The sequence below is a fragment of the Podarcis erhardii genome, assembly GCF_964252035.2.
Source record: "Podarcis erhardii genome assembly, chromosome: 3".
Lineage (NCBI taxonomy): Eukaryota > Metazoa > Chordata > Lepidosauria > Squamata > Lacertidae > Podarcis > Podarcis erhardii.
The window spans coordinates 26,317,497-26,336,216 of record NC_138507.1 but is presented as its reverse complement, the minus strand read 5'-3'; the positions used below and the strand labels follow the sequence as shown (position 1 = coordinate 26,336,216).

General features: G+C 42.2%; 1 protein-coding gene and 1 long non-coding RNA gene across 16 annotated transcripts in view; one reads left to right on the top strand and one right to left on the bottom strand.

Annotated features, from left to right (window-relative positions):
- MYT1L (myelin transcription factor 1 like) overlaps positions 1-18,720 on the top strand; it is a 294,939-nt gene that overhangs the window by 253,766 nt on the left and 22,453 nt on the right. For 10 of the 15 annotated variants that reach the window (XM_081856834.1, XM_081856826.1, XM_081856828.1 and 7 more), the window contains 3 exons: positions 266-387; positions 763-825; positions 1,324-1,392. In XM_081856834.1, the coding sequence (XP_081712960.1) occupies positions 266-387; positions 763-825; positions 1,324-1,392 (254 nt within the window). The remainder of the gene's footprint in view (positions 1-265; positions 388-762; positions 826-1,323; positions 1,393-18,720) is intronic. The other 5 variants (XM_081856824.1, XM_081856823.1, XM_081856832.1 and 2 more) reach the window with 1 other exon arrangement.
- On the bottom strand, positions 225-13,125 carry LOC309339411. The gene is made up of 3 exons (XR_014155317.1): positions 12,980-13,125; positions 728-895; positions 225-353 (listed from the first exon to the last, which is right to left on the bottom strand). It is a non-coding gene; the product is annotated as an uncharacterized lncRNA (long non-coding RNA).

The window sequence follows — 18,720 nt, the reverse complement described above, 5'->3', positions numbered from 1 at the left end:
CGGTATGCACTTAGAATCGCATGCTCATGCAGATTGTTCCTCTCACTTCATCACAGAGGATGTAGTCTGCAATCCTTCCAAAGTAGTGATTTGCTGAAGGCGCAGGGCATCCAATTCATATGTGGAAGTATTTACTCTACTGAAGTGAATGGGATGACTCTTGAAAGTGAAGAGGCCTTGTGCCCAGGAGATACCATTTCATTGGCATACCTCTATCCATTATGGCCTGCTATTTAATCTGATTAATCTTTATCCTTGCCTGCAGCCAGAAGACTTAGATCCTTTCCAAGAGGCGCTAGAAGAACGAAGGTACCCTGGCGAAGTCACGATCCCAAGCCCTAAGCCCAAGTATCCTCAGTGCAAAGAGAATAAAAAGGATTTAATAACGTAAGCATAATGTGAGGTGAAATTATTTTTTACTCCTTTTATAACCTCTCTCTCTCTTTCGTTGTCTGACTTGAATAAACAAATACATATATGCCTTGCAGTATGAGCATGCAGCATTTGCAGCATATAAATGTTTCAGACTGTCAGTTAAGTTTAAGTGATGAAGCTAACATGGTATCTGCTTGTCCCTAATGATGCTATATCGTACTGAGACGCCATTTTCATTGAATTCTGTTCATTTTGCAGCTTTTTCGGTAGGATGCTTAAACCCCCCTTGCAGACATTGCAGCTAAACTGGAAACAATGAAACTTTTTAAAAGTATTTTTTAAACATACTTACTATTTTGGCTGTTTTTTGTTTTTGTTTGGTGGCAGATGTCCAACACCAGGGTGTGATGGGAGTGGTCATGTGACTGGTAATTACGCCTCACATAGAAGGTGTGACTTCATTTTTTTCATGGTGGATTCTGTCTTTTCAATTTATTGTTTTCAGCTTACCTCAACAATGCTGTCAAAGTAAAAATGTTGAACTATGTGTTAACCCTTTGAGTAATAAATGTTGATCTTAAGAGCATGCTGATTTGTGTGTTGTATAAACGTCTTTTTTCTTTTAAAACTACTACTAAAACATTTTTAAATTTCCTAAAACTTTTTCAGATAGTTAACCCATGGATCACTAATGCTTTTTTTGGTTGTTATACCTACAAACTTATTAGGGGGAAATCTGATAACACCAGCAATAAAGCTTTATACCTAAATATATTCAGAGGGTTAACTTGTGTTACAAAATTCAGTATTGCAGCACTTGCCCGCCCCATCGCTTCTCTGCATTACAATATTTTTTTTTATTAATTTAATTTTTCTTAACGTTGTGTTTGTTTGGAAGGTTTTAGTTTAAAAGGTTGACTTACATGGCTATCCTGACCTGTTTTACAGTCTGTCTGGCTGCCCGTTGGCTGACAAAAGTATTCGAAGTATGCTGGCCACAAGCTCACAGGAACTCAAGTAAGATATAATTAATGGCTCTCTTTTTCTATTTAAATTGTTTTCTTAGCAGTTGCAAACAGAAGTTTCGGAATATAAGAGGACACTGAACAAAGCTACTGATACATTACTGAGCTTCTTACGGCATGTGGGTATCGAACACTAACACAGACTATGATCCATAGGCTGTGGATGTTGTCCTGTCACAGGTTTCTGATTGCTGTGATGTCACGGCAGGCACAGGCTAGGCAGAGATTCATAGCCCTTATGGATGCCATGCTATTCATCCATCATGTAGGAGAGCGTCTGGGATGCTGTGTTTTAAAGAGGAAGACCTTAGAATTACAATAACATTAAAACAATGTTTTTGAAATTGAACTATTGGCCTTCTGGTGCAGAACATTTGAGTAAATATTGAGCTTGTAGTAAACAGTTGTTGAGCAGATGAAAATGGGGACTCTTTCAATACATGAGATGTTCAGGTCGGTTTTATTTCCCTGTAGGACAAATAAATTTACTTGGTGGAAGTAGGAAATGCAAACCTTCATGTTCGTTTATGTTTTAAGTTCCTTAGTGTCCTGTTTTCAGTGAAAGATTTGAAATTAGGATAGCAGAGTGCTAGATTATAATAACACTTCATATCTCAGCTGCGGGCATCTGGAGCCAGATTCCAAAAAGTTGAGTGGGGTTGGAGACAGATCCTTCAGTGGAGTTCATAATCTAATAAGTCTGACATTTGGAAGGAATTAGAGTACACCAAAGGACACAGATCAGAAGGAGACACATGGCAACAGGATCAAGAAGGGTCAAGGCTGACCCCCAGGTTCTTTATTGCTTGGATGTAGTTTAAGCATTTTGTTGGCATCCCTCTGTCTCGAGAGACAATGGAATGTGCCTCTGGGGGTGAAGTCAAAACAATGGAGAATCACAGCGCCTGCTGTGGCTGCAGTAACTCATAATTGCTGCCTCCCACATTGTTTTTGCTGCGTTAGCAGCAGCAAAGTACTTCTCAAGGGGGCAAGCCTGAGCAGTGTGTATGGAGGTCCCGGGTGGCCCAGACGACAAGACCCCCTCTCATCACTGTATTGGATACCGCTGGCCTATAAAAACAAGATAAATGAACAATGTCAAAGAAATTTGCTAGTACAGAAGCAGCCAGAGAGAGCTTTCCAAGAAGGAATTTTATGTGAGTACTGAAGACCTAAAGAGCATCTGGCTTTGGAAGATGTCATGGATAAAATCAGAGTTGTATTCAACTCTTCATAATAGTATTTATAAATGAGAACACACTTGAATTGGTATAAATAAGTTCAGGTGTCCCTCTGAAGTTTAATCAGAACTTTTTGGCAACAGAAAGAATTCCTAGCACCATCACAACTGCTATCAAACAGATGGTCCCACTTGAGAGACATTTTTCTTAAAACAAAGAGCAAATCAAGGATACATCAGTATCATCTGTTTTTGCTTTCCCTGTGACTTTATTCACGTCATAAACAACAGTGTTTAGCCCATGAGTCTTCTGAACAGTCAGTATGTACTGTGTAATAAAATAGCTTTTAAACCATTTCACACAAATGGTTTTTATCAAAACTCTGGGAAAGTATATTAATTCCATGGAGAAGTACCAAAAGGACATTAGAGCTAAGGATGCCATCACTTTTGCAAAACAAAGATCCAATATGTAGTTGATTTTTTAATGTGCTCATAAAGGACTGGCAACATTGGAGGGAGTCCAGGCTTTTAAGCACTTGCAAATGAGATGTTTAAGATGTCCATCAGATAGACTCAGTCCTCTAACCTCATCAGGGAGAGAGGTGGCTTTCTTGTCTCAGCCCAGTTACCACATATGAGTGTTGTAGCAGAACTGGTGCTTCCCTGGTGAGAGTGTGGAGCTCTTTGAACCTATATTTTGGCATCTTCAACTTGTGGTTCGAGGACCCGATCCCCGCGTAGTGGAATGAAAACACAAGGACACGTGATATAAGGTTAATGGGCAAGAAAAGCCCACAACTTTATTGATTACAGCAAGTGAAAAGGTATTGTCAGCTGACTCCACCACCTCAGAGAGGGGTGAGTCTAAAACGGGGGTTTATTCACCAGTAGGTGGAGCCTGTTGATGCTAATCCAACTATAAGCTCTCCCCTGATGTCACCGAGGGTTGTGCCATGGCCTCCCGCCACACAGGCATCGGACAGAATACACGACCGCCGGATTCCTTTAACGGAATACCCAAAAATTGAAGGCACAGGCGATGGCCACACCTAGTCCTTCAACACACCACAACACATTATTCCAATGCCTAACCTACCCACCAATACCACGAAAGTTGTGACGATTGCTACGAGGTAGGCGAAAAAACCAAAAAGCCTAATACCAAATGGAAAAATTCCTACCAGGCCCCCCGGACAACCAGGGCGACCAACCTAAGGTCCATAGCAAGGCCAAAAGAAAAACTGAGACCCTGAGCTCTAGGGGAGGGGAGGGTGGGTGACTCGCGATGGGACGACAAAGAGTGAGGCCGGGAAGCTGGCGCCGCAGCGATTTAGGCTGCTGTACACGCCCCCTCGAAGGCACCTGGTTGGGTGCCTGCCCGTGGGCGTGGGCACCAGCCAGGTGAGTGGGAGGCAGGGGGCTAATGCCCCCTGCTTGAGGCGGAGACCGGGTCCCGCCCACAACCACTCCCCTCTCTTGCAGGAGGAGAGTCTTTGTCACTTTTAGATTCCTGCTCCAGTGGGGAATGCTGTCACTTTCAGAAAGGAGCATAATGAAAAAGATAAGAAAATCTTATTTTTCCATTTGTAGTAAAAACAAGAGAAGCTCTGGTATTCCAAGATGCACTTTTTGGCCTGTCTGGTTTATTATCTGAAGGTAAGCACCTACTCTCTTGCCAACCTAGCAGTTCGAAAGCATGTCAAAGTGCAAATAGATAAATAGATACTGCTCTAGCGGGAAGGTAAACGGCGTTTCCGTGCGCTGCTCTGGTTCGCCCAAAGTGGCTTAGTCATGCTGGCCACATGACCCGGAATCTGTACGCCGGCTCCCTCGGCCAATAAAGCGAGATGAGCGCCGCAACCCCAGAGTTGGTCACGACTGGACCTAATGGTCAGGGGTCCCTTTACCTTTACCTTTAACCACCTACTCCTTCATTCTGAAGATTTGTTAGGAAGAGACAATCTCAAACTCCTTCTTTGATTCCTCTGTCATTACCAGATGGATATTGCCTCCTGGATGTCTACAGTTCTCCTTGCAGTAAGCTTCCATACTGAAATTATAAAGATCTCATTGCCACATCTGATCAGCAATCAGATCTGTATTGAAAATGATGAGACTGATCAACTAACAGACAGTTCTGCCAGCTTCTCTGCAGTTTTCAGCAAAATATCAGCACCATAACTTAGAGCACCTCTGGAATGTCAGGATTCAGTCACATACCAGTATGTTAAATTTGTGCATTTAAAATGGATTGATATGCTCTGTCACCCTGACACACCAAATCTACTTTTTTAAAAAAAGCCTTTTTGCAGCTTGAGAAGTGACAAGGTAATGCATTGAGAAGTGTGGGATGAACAAATAAAGGTAAAGGATCCCTGGATGGTTAAATCCAGGCAAAGGCAAGTATGGAGCGCAGTGCTCATCTTGCTTCAGGCTGAGGGAGCTGGTGTTTGTCCACAGACAGCTTTCCTGGTCATGTGGCCAGCATGACTAAATCACTTCTTGCACAATGGAACACCATGACGGAAGCCAGAGTGCACGGAAATGCCGTTTACCTTCCTGCCACAGCAGTACCTATTTATCTACTTGCATTGGTCTGCTTTCGAACCGCCGACCTTCTGATCAAACCACCAACCTTCTGATCAGCAAGCCTGAGAGGTTCAGTGGTTTATACAGGAAGACACATGAACACTCTGTAAGCAAACGAGATGAATGCAGGACAATGCTCATTTTCATATAATCACCCTGTAAACAAATCAGCGTGAATGCTCAACAAAGACAAGACACAGTTTAACCACCATGTAAGCATTGTGCAAGCTATTTGGGAAGAATGCTCAATTAATAGGTCATCTTGAGGGGCCCTAATTAAAACTACCAGGGAGGAACAAATCTTCCCATTCCTCTCATTTCTAGCCCAGCTGGAGCAAGCCCTGGTTCGCCCCACCTGCCTCCCTCGTCCTCTCTTCTGGAATCCATCCTACAAAGCAAGTAGTCATAGAAAAGCCCCCCAGGGAGGGTGACAAGAAGGAAGGGAAAGCCCTGAAGTCAGCATTAAGCACCAGGGGATCATTCAAAAGGTCCCATTCTTCATTCTGCAGCAACAACAAGAGAAACTCTGGGTATTCCAAGGTGTATTTCCTGGCCAATCAGATTATTGCCAGAGTATTATCACTTTCTACACTATTCTGAAGATGTTGATGTGGAAGAATTATCAGGGCCACATGCATAAAAGGAAGTAACAACAACAACAAAACACCCTTGCAGGCATGATGACCAGTGCATGGACTTCAGTAAAAAAGCTGGAAATATTCCAAAGTCTGGCATTGAATGTCCTTGCATTCCAAAACAGGAGCATCTGTGCCACTTTGCCAGTGGAACTGGGAGACAGCTGCAGGACCAAAGATATCAGAAGACAAAAACTAGAAACTTTGTGGCAGGCTTGTTCCTTGGGAACTTGGGTGCCCATGAGACAAGTGAAAGGCATCAAGCTTAGAGAAGTGAAGCAGTAGGCAGTAGCATTTCCCCCCTTGCCACTTTCCCACTGCATCCTTCTCTTCCAGCTTCCTGCCAGACATACATACATACATACATACAGGAACCCCTGCTAAGGAAAGTCTCTGTGCTTCCCTTTCCTTCCCTAATGTTCTGTCAGGAAGACAGAAGCACCAAATGCAGCCCTGAAAACTAGAATAAGTACTCGTCTTTTTCATTTCACCAAGTAAGGGCCCTTCCCTTCCACAGGTTGAGTGGATGAAATGCATCTATGCCAATAAAAGTTCAGCTCAAGCTTGTTAATAGTTCACAGAAGGCTAATCCACAGTTCCTCTTGTCCCACAGCTTTCCACCAGGAGGAAACCGCTCTTTAGCTCTCAGTCTGTGCAAACAGTCATTTGTGTTTTCTCCGGATTGCAGTCAAACAAATAGACAATAAAACTCATATACAGTAGATACATTAAAACCAATAGAAATACATCAGAAACATCCCACCCTATTTCTAAAATGCCACAGAAGGCCGAAGGCCTGGTTACAGAGGAAGATAGATAAAGATATATAAAGACACCAGGGCTTCCTGGGGGGGAACATTCCACAAAGGGGAAGTCACTGCAGAAAGGCCTATTCTCATGTTGCCACCCTCTGGGCCTCTCATGGAGAGGACACATGAAGAAGGACCTCAGATGATGAGTGCAGGGTCTGGGTCAGTTCATATTGGGAGAGGCAGTCCTGGAGGTATTGCAGTCCTGACCTGTTTAAGGCGTTATAGGTCAAAGCCAGCACTTTGACTGGGCTTGGAAACTATTGGCAGCTAGTGTAGTCGGGCCAGGATTGGTGTCATTTGCTCAAACCATCTTTCCAAGGTGAGCAACCTGGCAGCTGAATTCTGCCCCAGCTGAAGTTTCTGAACTTCAGAGGAAGCCCTGCATATTATGCATTGCAGTAATCTAACCTGGAGGTTACCAGAGCATAGACAACAGTAGTTAGACTATCCCTGTCCAGGTAAGGATACAACTAGGCCACCAACTGAAGCTGATGGAGGCCTTCCACGTCACCGAGGCCAGCTTAGCCTCAAATGACAGCAGTAGATCCAGAAGTACCCCAAGCTGCACACCCGTTCCTTCAGAGGGCATGTAATTCCATCAAGAGCAGGCCTCCTCCTATCCATTCAGTCTAGGGAACTGTCCACTAACAGCACCTCAGTCTTCTCTGGACTGAGCTTCAGTTTATGCAGTCCATCACATCCGCTTCCCAACCTACAGATGTAAAGGAGAAGTAGAACTATGTGTCATTGCTGACAACATACTCTAAAATTCCAGATGACCCCACTCAGTGGTTTCAGGTAGATGCTGAATAGCATGGGAGGAGGGAATTGAACCTTGAGAAACCCTGCATTGAAGGCCCCACGGGGCCAAATGATATTCCCCAAACATCAGCCTCTGAAAACAACCATCTAAGTAGGTTCGGAATTACCATCTGCTGATCGTGTGAGGGATTTACTGGTATCTATTTAGTTTCTGTCAGATTATGACTAGTCCCTAACATCCTGCCATGCTTCCTATATTAAACATTAAAAAGGCCTTGGCTAATAATAATAATAATAATAATAATAATAATAATAATAATTTATTTATACCCCTCCCGTCCGGCTGGGTTTCCCCACCACTCTGGGTGGCTCCCAACAGATTAAAAACAGAATAAAACATTAAACATTAAAACTTCCCTAACCAGGGCTACCTTCAGATGTCTTCTAAAAGTCAGATAGTTGTTTTATTTCCTTGACATCTGATGGGAGGGTGTTCCACAGGGCAGGCACCACTACCGAGAAAGCTCTCTGCCTGGTTCCCTGTAACCTCACTTCTCGCAGGGAGGGAACCGTCAGAAGGCCCTCGGAGCTGGACCTCAGTGTCCGGGCTGAACGATGGGGGTGGAGCCACTCATTCAGGTATACTGGGCTGAGGGTGTTTAGGGCTTTCAAGGTCACTTTAAAGGTCACTTTAACACTTTATAACTTTAAAAATGGTTTTGCAGTTGAATTGCATTATAGGCTATATAGGCTTGCAGCTTCTGAATAAAAACTTATCTATAGAATTGCAGATTACAGAGCCCATGATGCAGTGCAACTGTGACATAACTGCATATACATAACAACATCTGGTACTCAGAAGCAACCATTCCTATATATAGTGTGTGTGAGAGAGAGAGAAAGACAGAGAGAATATTGATGCATATAATATATATGAACTCCATAGCCAAGCTGCTTCGTGGATTTTATAGTTCATATGCTACAAAACATTTGATAATGTTTAATATAGGGTGCATGGTAGCACATAATGAGGCAGAATAAATCCAACAGGCCAGGCAGATTTTTCACAGAAATGTATTGCTGGGTGCAGTGGCGTAGCGTGGGTTGTCAGCACCCGGGGCAAGGCAAGTAATCTGCGCCCCCTAACCCGTGGATTTGCGCCCCCTAACCCGTGGATTTGCGCCCCCTAACCCTAACCCCCAGATGTTGCGCCCGGTGCAGCCGGACCCCCCTGCACCCCCCACGCTACGCCACTGGCTGGGTGAATGGATTTTATTAGAGTTAGAGGTTTGAGAGGGCAAAATATGATAGGCTATTACATAAAGAACAGTTTGATTGAATATGAATAAAATATGGCTCACCTTTCATTTGGTGGAGAACTACTCTCCTTGCTAAGTGTAGTTTTTATTTTTCAACTTGTGCAGATGTGGCAGAACACACCTTTAAAGTCCATTGAAGTCTTTGTTGCATGCTTCACACGCATGTAGCCAAGCTAGAGTACATCTAGCCTAATGCCCTGCTTCCTTTCCCGATTGCACAGGTTAGATAAAAGGCAGGGCACTTGATTAATTTCTATTCAAAGGGTATTATACATTTATCCACCTGTGATTTAGCTAGTACTGTATGTACTATTGGTTTAACTTGATAACTAGCTAAATACTATCATTGCCTTTTTTCCTGCAGTGAGACTGTTCAGTTAATCAAATCCAAAGTGCCAGAAAGTACTTTGATACCTATCATTTTATTCTTCAGCAACAAAAGAAATCTACATATATTGATTTAGCTGTCATCAGCCCTTCCTGCAGTTGGTGCTGGGAGTTATATAAGAAAAAGAGACTAATGGGAAATGCCTTGTTCATATCTGTCAGGTTGCTCTGTGGATCTCAGTTGGCAGCTGCAGTCCTGCCACCAGGGCACCCATGTAGGGCTACAGAAATCTGGTGGCCCACAGATTTAGTGCTGTGTGGAGGTTATTTCAAATGCGTGTAAAAGTCAGCAGCCAAGAAGGGGGATGAAGAAAAACTAAAACTATGTGGTTGATCGTTACAGAAAGGAATTACTTTGTGCACAAGTCCTACTGAGCTGAGTTTCACAAAATCACTAAGTTAGGGAAATGCATTCTGGTGGCAGATTCCAGAAGCCATTAATTCTGATTTGGGAGAAGACTCTTGGGAAGATGATAAATGATCCAAAAGTTTCTCAAAAAAAAAAAAAAAAAAAAAAAAACCCTCTCATGCTGCATCTTGCTTGTGCATTGATCCAGACTGGTGATGTCACCAGCCTGCAAGAATTTGCCAGGCTGAATTTTGGAATTTCTCAGTATATCAGGTGAGAGAGAAGTTTTTAAACACTGTTTTTCAGTTTTTCAAATACATGGAGTCTGATGGCCCTGAATTAATAATGAATATTAGTCCAGTGAAAGTGGTGGTTAATACTTCATTTATCCCCACTCCCTGGCATATGATGCCTTCTGTTAGTGGCTCCACCTTGATGGCTCTGCCATTGTCAGCCTACTAAATAGTCCAGCGGAACTCCTTCTGTTCTAGAACCCAATTGCAGACAATTTTATGGGTGTGTTGTTCAACAAGCAAAAAAATTATTCTATGAATAATTGGAGTGTGGATTATATCAACATTTGGGACAAGGCACAGAACTAGTGCAGTAACACTGTACCACTGCAGTTTGCAGGTTAAAGTATGCAGTATGTTCCCCACCCCCCACCCCCATGGCAACTCGACAATTCAGCATTTGTTTCCACTCTACAAAATATAACTGTACTGTAATTAGTTTAGTCCCTGTTTTATGCCATATCTATGGGTATGAATGCATGGACAGATGGAATGTGATTGAACCCACTGGCCTTTCCCTACTGACCTTCCTGTATTCATCTGTAACTCTGAACAGAACCTGCATAAGCTTCAGGTTGAACATAAAGGTTCTGTCGTGTGGCCAGAATAAGCAAATGCCCCCTCTACCAATCTGTGTGTATACCAATGTTACGAACACTGTTGATCCCCACCCAAGTTCTGCAATGAGCTTTACCAACCCACCCAACCCCATAAATAGGGTTTTTATTACTGTGATATTAAGATGTCCCAAAAATTGCGAGCAATTAAAATTATTAGTAGGCTTGGAATGATTAATAGAGAAGATGCAGGAGGAAAAAATATTAACATAAGGACCCACAAAGGGGAGAAGGGAAGTCTTTGGGGGATTTATGGAATACTCTATTTTTGTTTTGGTTGTTTGGCAATTGTTTGAAAATTTCAATGCCTGAAAATTAAATAATTTTTTAAAACATTGCAAGGGGTTTTGTAACAACTTTTGCAATTCAGAAGTATAACTGATCTATTATTTAGGCCATGGGATTACCATGGGATTATAAGCAGAAATATCTAAAAGCAATCACCACCTGCCCAGATCCCAGTATAGCATCCCAGTACTATGGCTGGTTCACACATGACAGTGGTGCCCACACAGTACCCTAGTAGACTAGGCTTCTGGCCCAGCTGCATTATGTTGGGGTACCATTTGCCCTTGTCTCTGCATAGGCGGTATACAGGGACGATTAGAGTTGCATACTCCTATGTAACTTCATTGCACAAAGAAACTATAGACCAGATACCAACATATAGGAGATACTGAACTCATATAATTATATCAAAATTAACTATTGTCCCATACACCATGCTGAAGTGGCTGTCGTTTCCAAGAACTTCATAATTAAGATTTCGTTTGAAGTGGCTGTCGTTTCCAAGAACTTCATAATTAAGATTTCATCTCGAAAGGTGATCACATTGAAAGCCGGCAAGAGCTACAAGAGCAGTTCTACACATGTTTACACAAAAGTAACCTCAGTAGGACGTACTCCAAGAATATACATAGGGTTGCAGCATTAATTAACTTGCTATTTTCCTTTAAAACTTTGCAAACTTATTCAGTTTTTACATGGTGCCTTCAAATGGACACCTTTATTTACTTTGACTACAATCTTATGTACACTTTCTTCAGAGTAAATTTAATTTAATTTAGTGGGGCTTGCATAAAATGGATAAGGTTGGATTGTCATGTTGTGATTAAACTTGGCTTTAAATAGAAATTGCTGTAAACAAAGCCCTGCTTCATTTGGGGCTTATTCAAAGCATCTCACTAGGATCTCATTCCAGATTTTGTAGCTTAAGCAGAATGAAAAGTCACCCTCTCAATCTCTCAGCATTATAAATATTCCAGACTGAGACTATAGTGTCACAGTCAGATATTACAAAACCTGTCCAAGATCACTATACCCTCACAAAGCATAGAGTCTAAGCCATTTGCCAGTATCCGAATACCCATGCTCCTATCATCATAGAATCAGCTACAGGTCAGTACAGCTCATACCCTAATGTACCAGTGCAATGTTTCTTTAGTATACACACAAATAGGTATTCTAAGTTAAGACACGGATCCCAATAGATATCCAAGTAGAACATACCCATGGAAAATGATGTTCAATCAGGAATCCCACTGTACTTATGCATCTGAAGATGAATCTAATTAGTGCCCCATTCATTAAACAATAAAACATAAATATGTAGACCTAATAACTCAGAAGTAATGGTATCAATGGGATTCACAATGGGAACCTAAATCAATTCAATTTATGACATTTTATTAATATATGTAACCTGTTAATCTTATAATTTTTCATAATTTTCTTACAGTTTCTTACAAAACGTCATGTTTTGTTTAGTATGTTGGTAATAATTTTAATCATAGAAAACTCATTTCTAAATTATTTAATAAATAACATGAATTGTATGATCTAGTCAAGTTAATATCTCTTTTTGTTGTAAATATATTTGCTGATCTGCTTGTCTCAAGTATCAAGCTTAGGGTTCATTCCAAAGCATCTTACCTGAGGGTAAACCTGAATGAATATAAATTTAAAAAATTAAAAAATTGTCCATGAAAGCTTATACCCAGAAGAAACTTAGTTGGTCTCTAAGGTGCTACTGAACAATTTTTTAAATGTGTTTCGATTGTGTCAGACCAGCACGGCTGCCTACCTGAATCTGAATGAATATACTGTAGTTGGACTTACTTAGGAGTAAACATGTCCAGGATTACACTGCAAATGCCTAATTGTGGCCATCTTGCACATATGTGCATAATGCAAATGAATCTTTTCAAGTACTCTCTGTGCTATAGATTTATTCCATTTTGTTTACCATCAGTTTTACTAATTTTAGTAGAATATATTTCCATAAGACTCATTGCTGTTTTCTTCCAAGTTACTTGTGCTTAGGAATATTAGTAGACCCTATCAATAATCAATTTATTTGTAAAAACACACACCAAAAAACCCCCATCCAGGCCATAACAAAACAATATTATGTACATTACTGGTGTAAAACAGAAGATAACAGGGAACATTTCCCAAGTTAACACTTAAAAAGGGTCTTGGCAAGCCACTAAAAGGCCCAGTTTTGGCATGTAGCCTTCCTAATTTTCTAGGCCTTTACACAATCAAATTTGCAGCCCTCACAGTATTATGTTCAAACATATTTCCAAACAGATAACTCATGATCTGCTCAACAGGGTATTCTGGAATCTTACCCAGAGAGAGGGGCCAACTCTTGGGGGCCAAGCACTTTTGGTCTCCCCTAATATTTTTTGAGAGCGTTCCAAGCCCCTCTCCAATGTCCCAAAAAATCAGGAGGTGGAGGAGGCTGAGTGCGGAGCCAAGCATGACACAGCTTCAATTCCTGGCTCCTCCTCCTCCTGCCACTGAGGAGAATGCGGGCTAAAGCAGCCTCCACTTAGTGGCAGTGACAGGAGCCACCAGCCATTGAAGCCGCGCTGTCGCCATGTTTGGCTCCACCCCAGCTCCTCTTGAACTCTGCGCATGCAGCGTCTTCGCCCCCGAAAGCTAACACCTCTGTGCCCAGAAGAGATTGTAACGGGAATTCTGAGCAGCTGATTCTGGGGGGCAACAAAGAAGAAATAGAGGAACATTCTCTGTAAGCCCTGACCAAAACTACCACACCAGTTGCTCAGAGGTAACCCAGTTACATTGCCCCCTGACAGTCTCCACTAAAAGAGGTTGAAGCCTAGCAGTGAGTCTTAGCTAGTTCTCTCAGAAGACTTTTCAAGATAAGTCCTCTTGTGTGAGATATGAATGAGCAAGCTATAGCAGTACCTATAATTCTATGTCTGTTGAGGAGCTTTCCCTTCCTGCAATTCTGTATGTTTGTAAGTTTTCTGGCACATTCCTTTTAATCAGTGTTTGGCTAACCAGTTTTTAAATTGAGGCCACATTCATCCTTGGCTAACCCTCTAGGGGTCTCATGCCAGTAGTAAAGGTAAAGGGATCCCTGACCATTAGGTCCAGTCGTGACCGACTCTGGGGTTGCGGCGCTCATCTCGCTTTATTGGCCGAGGGAGCCAGCTTCTGGGTCATGTGGCCAGCATGACTAAGCCCCTTCTGGCAAACCAGAGCAGCACACGGAAACGCTGTTTACCTTCCCGCCAGAGTGGTACCTATTTATCTACTTGCATGCCAGTAGTAGGTGATGTTGCTTCAAAGCAAGTGTTATCCCACACTTTACACTGTTTCCCCATTACTTTTCTTATCGCAGTGGGCCTCTTTCGAATGGAAGCTGGTTTGTTGCACAATACGCCCCCAGCCAACTGTAATTGCATAACCTGGTTTTGCCAGTATGTGACAAAATCCCTCTCGCAAATAGAAACAGTCAGGAAGGGCCCTAAGAGTCCCTCAGCAATAAGCTGTGCCCCCCCCCCCCAAGTTGGCATTTGCATACAAAGCTGAGCAGAAGTGCAAACAAATGCATTCCCATTGTCCCACCACATTCAAACATTAAGAAATCCCGTAAGAACATAAAAGTAGCCCTACTGGAGGAAACCAATGGTTGATTTGGTTAAACATCCTTCTTCCTACAGAGCTTAGTCAGTCACCTCCCAGGAAGACCACAACAGGGCTTGAAAACAATAGCTTTTTTCTATTGCTGCTCCTTAAGAACCCCTATTCGGTAGCATAATGCTTCTAAACATGAGGTTTGTTTATTTATTATTTTATAAGATCTGTTCATTTTCTATGCCTTAAAAGGGGTGCTGTCAAGATCCAAACCGGTCTCAGTTGTCTTTTAATTCTATGGGGTCGGTCAGGGACTGAGAAGCATGGTTCTGCAAGTGCTCCCTTTGTCTTAATTCCACAAGGTTCCCTAGTCTCTCTTCTCTATCATCACAGGTCAATATTGCCCCTCTTTTTCTCTTCCACATCCCACAAGTCTCTCACCCCTCCCCTCTATTTTTACTGGCTGCCCCTCCTCCCCCCCTTATGTTCCTGTTAGCTGAGAGCCAGTGTGGTGTAGTGGTTAAGAGCGGTAGTCTCGTAATCTGGTGAACCAGGTTCGTGTCCCCGCTCCTCCATATGCAGCTGCTGGGTGACCTTGGGCCAGTCACACTTCTCTGAAGTCTCTCAGCCCCGCTCACCTCACAGTTTGTTGTGGGGGAGGAAGGGAAAGGAGAATGTTAGCCACTTTGAGACTCCTTAGGGTAGTGATAAAGCGGGATATCAAATCCAAACTCATTATGGCATCAAGAGCACATGAGGCTTTAACTTTCCCCGTAATTCACCCACAGAAGTAGCATGGCTGGCTGGCTGGCTCCAGTAGACTCGGGGGAAAAGCTGTTTACCACTTACTACCTGCTTTCTCACATCAAAACTGTCAAAACTCTTTACACTTTATGATTGCCTTAAGCAAGATAACTAGTGGACAACCAAATCTACAACTAGCATACAAATCAAATCTTGAAACCACTGGTTCAGAATTTGCCATCTTAACTTTTTCACAGTGGGGGACTAGGAGATGAATTTCTCCCAAGTCAGTCCAGAGAACAATGGTTGTGAGGTGACTGATAAATGCAATATATTTATTTATTTAGAAAGTTTGTCTTCCACTGTTGCTTTTTTGAGGACATTGCCTAGCAACTAACAATCCATATTGTTACATACAGGTAAAGAACTGGGATTCTGCCATACCAGAATATGGGCTTTCCCTGACTCCATAGTGGTGTTCCTTCCCTTTCCTTCTGCTGCACAAATCATTTTCATTTCCTCATCTCATTATTGATTCCCGTTTTAACCTTTGGCTTTCCTTCTGCTCTGCATGGCTGATTCAGCAGCCTATTTCTACACCCCTAAGCATGCAATCTTATTTGAATGATGTAAAATGTCTTCAACCCAAGCAAAGCTTTGAAAAGTACTGTTTGTAGAAATTGCAATAGAAATATTTTATTTACCTTTTCAGTGTTTATGATTCAGCATCTTATTTTCCCCTTAAACTTTACATCTATAGAAAAATTATGTGCTGACACAACTTTATGGTAATGAACTACCTATCTTTTTTCTGCTTAGAGAATTTGACAGTCTTAATACGCCATCTATATATCAGATAAAATCAATGATTATCTCTTGTCTCTGTGAACCATCAGTTCAGTCTTTCATTCTCCCCTCTGAGCACAGGCTATTGAAAAGTTCTTCATTCCTTTCCCTCAGTAACAATCTATTCATGCTTTCTCTACCTGTTGCTAAAATCCTTGCCCATATCCTGGTAATCTTCTTGCCTTGCTATTACAGTTGCTTTTTCTGTGGCATTATCCTTCTTCTGAGTCAGTCCAGAATCCCTGCAACAAAATCCTCCCCACTTTTTGATGATATGATCATTTCACATCTCCTTAAGGCTGTGCCTTGGCTTCCTAATACCTTCTAGATCAGCTTCAAAAGCCCCATCCTTATATGTGAGGCACTCAAGTACCATGTGATAGGACGATATTTCTTATTTCCTTTTTCCTTACAGAATAATTTGTAGTCTTCCCTCCCTGGTCTCCTACATGTAGGATCAGAATCAAGTCAAAGCTGCTGTTTCAAATGTCTTGGTCACTTCGTTCAGAAGACGTGATGTGACCTTACCGAAAGGTGTTTAATCCTTAACAGGATTAAAGTACTCTTGCCTAAATTGTGCAAGGTCTTCAGTGGGATCAAGAGCAGTGATCTTCCTCTACTAAATCCCAGCTCATTTTGTGACTTTCCCCTCAAAATCTCCACTCCAATGCATTTCGTATTTGCCTTGATTTTCCAATGGTTCTAAAGCACTACGCCAAGGTATGGTTACATGGTACGCATTTGGTACACATCATCCTATGACTTATTGGCTGGCACACTGAATTTCCACTTATTTAAGAAGGTCCTTTTGCCTTTTATAAGCTTGATGGCCATATCACCCACATTGTAATTGGAATGAGAGGAAGATGTAGGGCCAAACCACGAATGAGGCAAGGTGAGGCAATTTCCTCAAGTGGCAGGATCTACAGGGGCACCTGATCCTGATGTAGATCTTTATTGCCCCCTTGTTCCTGATGTAGATCTTCACTTACCCCTTCTTCCCTGGCAAGGAGGGGGATGCCATTTTATGGTTCACCTCAGGTGCCAAAATGTCTTGTGCTGGCCCAGGGCGGATGTGTTGTTCGCTTGAGTAGCACTTGTTATGTTTTCTCTTCTAGTATGTCTGAGGCTAGAAACATAGATAAGGTATTGAGAATTCATTGCACTGCCACTTTAATTGTGCTGTGAGTTCTGTTTTCATATTACGTCTGTCTCTAAAATACTAGTGAATCGAAATGTTGATAATATATCAACATAGCCTCTTCCTCCTTACCCTCCTGCTGATGCTTCTTCCTCATCCAGCTGGGTAGCTTCCACAGCTTCCTTTTCGAGCACTCAGCCTTTGCATTTGAACCACAGGAGCTCTCATCAGAGATCCCTCCATCTTCAGCCATTGCATATCAGTTATGGAGAGCCTGTTTATTTGAGCTCCAATGATACTTGTATTTTGGGGAGACATGAATTGCAGTTTGTTTGTCTTTGCATAAGTCATGTCTAGGTTCCACCACCACAGGCCTAAATCACAGTTTGGGTATGACATAATTCAATCCAGCTCTGCAGTGAATGCTGCATGGCTAGTGGTGACTTCAGCTTCTGGTGGAGCTATTGCAGGAGAAGTTCACAACAAAACAAAACTAAAACCCCACAGCTGCAATCCAGGCAAAGTAAAAGGATTGAGACAATTCAATTATCAATGCCAGAGGCTTATTCTAACAATGATGTGAATCTGCACTTGCAACGTTTTTTCATCCCACTATCTGAGCTATTAGGCTTCCAAACTGCAAAAATTGAGTCTTAGGTCAATCATACACCACCTTTGAGTATTTGAAGAAGAATGGCAGATTGTGTGTCAAAGGAGAAGTTGCTATGTGTTTTGGCTATAACTGGCTTTTTACAGAGCGAGTCCCTTCAAGCTCCATCTTCTCTTACCTGAAAATGCCCTCTTGGAGAACAGTTGCTTCCCACCCTGGTTATGTTTGCAGGGTTTGCCTGTTTTCTGGGTTTGATGGTTATTTGGGGCCAGTCTTTTCTTCACTTTGACTCTGCCCTTGAAGGTGCACTCCATTGTCTCTCGAAACAGATGCCAACAACAGCATCTGGGTCTAAATGTCAAGGCACTGATGGGTGGGTAACCCATTTCAGTTCTAATTGTTCTACCACAAATTGATTAACCATCCAGTGCCTGAGCATTTTACCTGTGTTTACTGATGGTGCACATCAAAAAAATTGGTCCCAGTATTCTTTTCAGTGTGCCAATCCTGGGATATTTGCATAAAATATAGGTATATACTATTACAGTGGTGCCCCGCAAGACGAATGCCTCGCAAGACGAAAAAAGACGAATTTCCCTATGAGTCTTGCAAGTTTTTTCCCTCCCCCCCTTTTTCTAAGCCGCTAATAGCCGCTTACCCACTAAGCCGCTAAGCCGCTAATAGCCGCTAAGCCGCTAATAGCGCTAATCCGCTAAGCCGCAAATAGGGATGCTTCACAAGACGAAAAAACCGCTAGACGAAGAGACTCGCGGAACGGATTATTTTCGTCTTGCGAGGCACCACTGTAAAAGTTTCATCCTATTGCCTTTTTTGCACTAACTTGTTTTTTGTTTTTTGTTAATATTTCTTCACCAATTCATCAGTGCAGCAAACAATAGCAAGAAATTGTTTTCATGTGAACGCAGGCACATTTTAATTTGTTCATTATTATAAGTAGTTTTCCATAGTTCTGAGTAATTTAAAAAAAACCAAAAACCTAGAAAGGCTTTCAATTTAAAATGCCTTTGTAGCAAGCAGTGCTTTCAAGATCATTCTTACAGACTTGGATCCTCAATATGTTACCATAAAGTGCTTCTGAAAGGACTTGTCTGTTGACCACTTCCTCAGTTCATAGGTTTATT